Source organism: Anoplophora glabripennis, unplaced genomic scaffold (assembly GCF_000390285.2).
Source record: "Anoplophora glabripennis isolate ALB-LARVAE unplaced genomic scaffold, Agla_2.0 scaffold1039, whole genome shotgun sequence".
In the NCBI taxonomy this organism is placed as follows: domain Eukaryota; kingdom Metazoa; phylum Arthropoda; class Insecta; order Coleoptera; family Cerambycidae; genus Anoplophora; species Anoplophora glabripennis.
Window position 1 is genome coordinate 44190 of NW_019426057.1, and position 6159 is coordinate 50348.

General features: G+C 32.1%; 1 protein-coding gene across 3 annotated transcripts; it reads right to left on the minus strand.

The window, feature by feature from the left end:
• Nucleotides 1-4983: 4983 nt before the first annotated feature.
• On the minus strand, nt 4984-5790 carry LOC108915140 (protein LLP). 3 transcript variants are annotated; one of them, XM_018721105.1, is made up of 2 exons: nt 5707-5790; nt 4984-5507 (listed from the first exon to the last, which is right to left on the minus strand). In XM_018721105.1, the coding sequence occupies exon 2, from the start codon at nt 5499-5501 to the stop codon at nt 5121-5123; it is 381 nt and encodes a 126-aa protein (XP_018576621.1). In that variant the 5' UTR covers nt 5502-5507; nt 5707-5790; the 3' UTR covers nt 4984-5120. The 3 variants fall into 3 exon arrangements, with proteins under 3 accessions (XP_018576621.1, XP_018576619.1, XP_018576620.1); XM_018721103.1 differs by having other exon boundaries at nt 5636-5765; XM_018721104.1 differs by having other exon boundaries at nt 5650-5764.
• Between the last annotated feature and the right edge of the window lie 369 nt (nt 5791-6159).

The following is a 6159-nucleotide window of genomic DNA, read 5'->3' on the forward strand; positions in this document are numbered from 1 at the left end:
AATTTCTTTCTTTTTGAGAAGCCACTGAAAAAAGTTTCTAATATGGATTACGAATTTTGCCATTCATCGTACAAATAAAAATATCACAAAACAATATCAGAAGCATTAAAAAAAAGCTACACATTTTATATTGTTCAAATACGCTTCTGAAATGGAAATTTTCTAATGTTGAGACCATCATGAATATGGTAACAATGACGAACTGATAATTAGAAAAAGTTAGTTATGATTATGAATGTTGAAATGGTAGGTACATGAAAAACAAATAACATTACTGAAAAATAATATAAAGTTATAATTTCTTCTACGCATGGTCAATATTACATATATCCTTTTAATAATAATAAATTATACAGCAGAAATAAGGATACAAAATGATATCTTGACAAAGTAAATATCTGTAGGTATACCTAAACTCTTTTATTTAAGCATGCCTATACACATAAACAAATATAAACATTTGTACAAAATATAAAATAAATGACGTCTATTTCACTTGATTCATCCATATTTCAAATAGTTCTCACTGACTAAGTAGTTGCTCTTCAAATTATATCGAAACGTATAGTTGTTGTTCCATTTTCTTAGTTCTTGTCCCTTGTCCTCTTGTCTGTAATAGGTAGTGGGTATAACTATATTTAGGTAGATGTGACGCAAAATTGGAAATCTCTTCACACATATCGTTTTAAACATTTTGCATCAATATTCATTATTTTATATGCACCTTACAATAACCACAACTGCACACACTACAAATTATCACATAAAATAGCGTCAAAGTAAAGATGAATAACAACGAAACCAAGCAAACTGACAAACCGCAAACCTAACCTAACATAATACGAATTGAAACGACACACGGGAAACAAATAAACTCGGGCTGTTACGCGCAGTCTACGCAAGTCACGAACATACATTTTTTCTAGACTTGTGTTATAAATATGCTACCACATTTTTTTTTCTAATTATGTCTTTATATAACAAAGGCAAATGAACTAACGCTTGAGAAGGATTGGGGATTGAGAGCAAAATTTAACTAATGCCGAATGTTCCATAAGATAAGCAAAAATAGCAAAGGGTTGTTCGTCTGTTATGTTTCCGAGATCGAAAGGGAATGTTTCGAGTAATGTTTCAAACTCTCTTCAATTGTAACGTTTCGGCTATGTTTCACTAGATAAGTTTTCAAGTGCTACATTTCTGTAATGAAACAGAAACGTTTCTAGTTAATGTCTCAAATGTTTAGTAAAACATCTCATTTGCAACGTTTTATTTACGTTTAGTGTTTAGTGGGAATATTATCTATACATACCTATCCTTTATACTTAATTACTCTAAGGAGAAAACAACATACCAATGTTTATTGGTTTGGTCAATGTAATCTTTAACATAATTTCTTATTTAATAAATAATAGTTCATACACTACTTTTATGAATAATATTTTTTACCTAATCTGGTAGTTGTTTTTTTCTAAATCGATGTACAGTTGTAGACAAAATGAAGTTTGCGACCTAAAATTTAATGCCCTTTTGCACCTTAGTGTTTAATCCAGGATTAAGTCTGAACTTGGATTAAAATATAACATTTTGTTTGCACCGTTTCAAATCTATGTATTAATCTAGGATTAATTTAAACCCTCAAATTTGATCGCTTAAAGTTGGATTAATGAGAAAATATAAATTGACACTATTGACAGTATTTAGCTGCTAGTTATAATTTATTTAAATAGGCATTTCTTCCTTTTCCTGTGGACTGTGAATGAGTGAGTGGTGTTAAGACATCATTGAGAACTTTGAAATGGATTCAGATTCTGACTTTGATCTATTGGATGATTTTGAAATTCACGAAATTATAGACTGGATTTTCTAGATATATTAGAAATTATCATAATCTAGACAATACGACTTTATTCCGCAGATTTAGGTTGACAAAAGAGACCACATTACATCTGCTAACTTTAATTGAAGAGGAGTTGGAATATCCAAGTGATATGTAAGTTTTACGAACACGTCGGCATGTTCACGATGCAACTGACAATCAGTATTTTGGAGTTATAAAAAGCTTTTATTCTTAACATGATTTTGTATTTCTGGGAATGTATCTCCTATCCAACAATTGGTTATATGATTGTGCTGGTCATTTGTCTGCTATTGCAGACTTTTCAGAGATGGACATATCAACAGTGTCCAGAATAATTGTACGAGTAGGTATCAATTGCAATAGCTCAGCTTTATCAGAGATACATAAAAATGTCAAACCCAGAAGAAATAGTTAGTGTACACTAACAGTTACACGTGTAACATGAGTTCTATACCTAAAATTGCATCATTTCCTATAAAAACTTTGAAGCCATTTTATTGGGACAAGTTAAGCATAAAAGTAGTGTGGAAAAATAAAAATGAACAAGAATTGGAAACAGGCGCAGAAATATTGACCTAAAAAAAGGTTATTGAAAGATTAAAGAAGAAAAAACAAGGAATGAAACCAAAAGAGAAGGATAAAATATTTTGTGAAGAATAAAAAAAACTTGCAAAAATTTGATATATTCTTCAAGTAGTGACGAAGATAATGTGCTATCGTTACATGATTCAGAGAGTGATTATGAAAATATAGACGAATTTGTAAATGAGTATGACAATGTTTTGAATTAAGATATGGAACACGAAAACAGACTTAAACCGGGGAAATGATCATTAGTATAATTTGCTACAAAGAAGACAAATAAACATTTCCTCGGACAAATACTAAAAATAGACATGATGACCTGACAATGAATTCTTAAGAAAAAAGTAAGAAGACAACAACAACCAGACTTTGTTTGGCCTCTTCAAGACGAAAGCGTAGTCTCAGAAGATGACATTGTTATGTTATGATACTACCAGAGCCCCACTTTAGCAGAAGAGGAGAGGTCACTTTTAATGTTGTATTGCATTATGACAATGTTACCTACATATAGACACATAGGCATGTTTCAAGTTATTGTTTTTTTCTGTTAATTCGTGGTAAGAATATTACCTTATGTTACTTTTCTCTAAACTTTATTATTATTTATATTAAATCAGTTATACCTGCGTGCTACTTTTGACATAGGTAATAAAGAAGCAAATCTGAGTGATTTGGTATTTCGTGTCTGCTACAGAAAATACTGTAAATCTAAAAATCTATATATAGGTAGTTATCTCAAATTTAAAAATTGCATTTGAAAGCCTTTTTGTGAGAAAAATAACGCAAAAAAATTTTTTTCATCTTAATCATCATTAATTGATGTATAAGAAGCAATAAACCTGCTCCTTTAATTTATTATAAAACTTTGATATAGAAAAAGAAAACGGTTCAACCAATCGATTTCAAAATTCTCAGGCCTCATGAGCATGTATTGAGGCTAAAAAAACCTACAAACAGTGGTATTCTTTGCAATATTTGTAGTCATTAATTTTCCAAAACAGAGTCTTTTATTTGCACTTTTTCAAATTAATACCGAGTCAAATGAGTATATAAAAAAAATTCTCAAACACACCAAAATGGCCCTTAAAGAGGTTTGATTCAAGTTTCCAAAACCCACCTTCCGTTGGCTGTACGATCATTAGTTCATGAGATCAAAAAAAGTGACTTTTCACTCAATAGCCGATATTTCAATGAGAAATAATCGTACAGAAATAAAAAAAAAAACAAATTGAAGCTGAGAAATCAGACTAAATGATCATGGCATTGATTAAGCCAGAAAAAATTTTTCTGAGCCCATGGGCAGTTTTGAAAAAAAAAATTGCATTATTTATTTTGATTGCACTGAGAATGATGCTCAAAAAAATTTTTTTACAGCCATTCAAAAATCACTAAATTTGGAAATTTTTCTGCTCTTAATTTTTTTGCCCAGTATAGTTCAAAAAGAGAATAAGTGATATATTATGTTATCCCATTCTTATATGTAACCGGCCTATACATACAGCAGTGTATATCTTAATCCGTTTTCTGTTCTATATTTGCGCCAGACGGAAGGAGCATATTTCTAAACCTATGTATGCAGAAATCTCAGAAAAAAAGAATTTTGCACTTGCACCAGTGATAGGTATGTTTTGTCTGGTTTCCTTCAGTGTGACATTTTTGGTTGGGCAAAAATAGTTTTTTAAAAATAACCCTCAATTTACCCTTTTGGTGCTCGGCATTCTTTAATTAACTTTTAATTTTTTTTTCACCGGTACAAAATGTCCAATAAACAGAAAAACTAAAACTATGTCAACATATATAACTTGAGCCAGTAGGAATAACTCAAAATAATTGTTAATAGCACATCGAGTCAGTCAAGTTGAGCCAATTTGGTGGTACGATGTCACAGATCTCTATGAACCGCATGGACCACATCAAATCCTTTATGAATTATTAATTATCTGTATAATCTAGTTGCACTTACCCAGAACAGAATATACCCATGGAACTGCTTTAAAGGAAAATTGTTACTAACTACATTTTAACATTCTAGGTTTTCTAAATTTATGTGCTTGACCAAGAAGGCTCTGACCGTGTTAATGGAAAGCTCAGGTAATGGTTCAATAAAATATTTTGAATCATGGAAGTTTATTTGTCTACCTGAACCACAACAGACATTTAGCTCCAAACTCGAAGTGGGAACCCTAACATCACTAACTGTACCAAAGCCAATAGTTTTTATTCCTATTACTTATTGTATAGAGCATCCATAAACGAATGGGACATATTTCAAGGGTAGTTGCTTGGATGAACGCAAATCAATTTACCTTGGTACGATTTTATTTCCTTAAAAGTTACGGACCTTAAAAAGAAAATTTAATTTTTGCCCGTAACCTTTTAAAGAAAAAAATTGAATAAAGAAAACTAATCTTAAATCTTTCTGTTTTCATCCAGGAATCTGCCCTAGAGGTATAACCCATTTCATTATTCATAGTTATTAAGTTGTGATTAAATTATTTCTACGATAATAAAAATTTGACAGCATGAATAATAAATCTGAGTAGATTTCATACAAAGTTTAATGTAAAATGGAAAAAATTACAGACATTTGTATGCAAAAATTACCCTCACACATTACATTTTTATTTCCACCACATTATGCACTATTAACAAATTTGCAACAATAAATTATACAAAATCACTTGTTCTTCTTATTAACTTTGGCCTTTGACTTTTTTGCCTTTTTGCTAGCTTTCCTTATTTTTCGTGGATGTAACCAAACTGGATAAGCTCCGTGTTCATCCCTTAATGTTTTTGTATTAAATTTACTTTTTATCTCTTCCACTTCCATGTCTCCCATAACGTTTTGTGTCTTAGCTTTCCCTTTGTCTTTAATTTCCTGTGCAGATGTAATTGTCACAATTTCTGATATATCTTTGACATTTGTATCTGTACTACCGCTTTGTTCGTTGGCAAATCCTAAAGCTTTCTTCAAACGTTCTAATTCTTTTTTTCCATATCTTTCCCTTTTTATTGCCCTACATTTTCTCTTCCATTTGCTTCTAATACTTTTTGCCATTTTACCCTGAAAAATAAAAATGTTATCTAGCTAGTGTAAAATACAACCTGGACATCAAAGTTCACAATATTCAATTACATTTTCCTTTTTTTTTCAAGATATTAAAAAAGATATAATTATTGGTAATCACTCACTTAATAATAACTACCTGTCTCTATTTCAATAATTAATATTATTTTATTAAAGGAAATACTCGTGCTCTAACCTAAACAACTGTTAAATTTGATTCGTTCAAAGATGTCCACCATAAATAAAAGAGTTAATGCACAGAACACAGAAAATCCCTAAATAAGAACGAAATCCTTCCTCTAGTTCGATAGAGGTCGCGCCATTATTCTATGGCTAGAAATTGGCCTCAATGATTTGGGATCGAGGGGGATTATCCCTCTTTATCCTGCCTCATCTCGTGTAGGCCTGGACAGCCTTCGTAGGTGGGCCCCATCCGTCGTCTACCCCGACCGCAAATGCGGCCGGTGTAGGCGCTTTGTGGGACCTCCTTTTGTCCTGGCTGGGCCCCGCCGGCTAGGGCCCTTTCTTCTGGCGCTCTTCTTGCTTCGCCGGCTCGTCTGTGTAAACCCCGGGGGTAGTGTCATGTTTATGTGTGGTATGGTTGGGTAGGGTAGTGCGGCTATGCAGCCTGGGATGCGCTTTGCTAAGG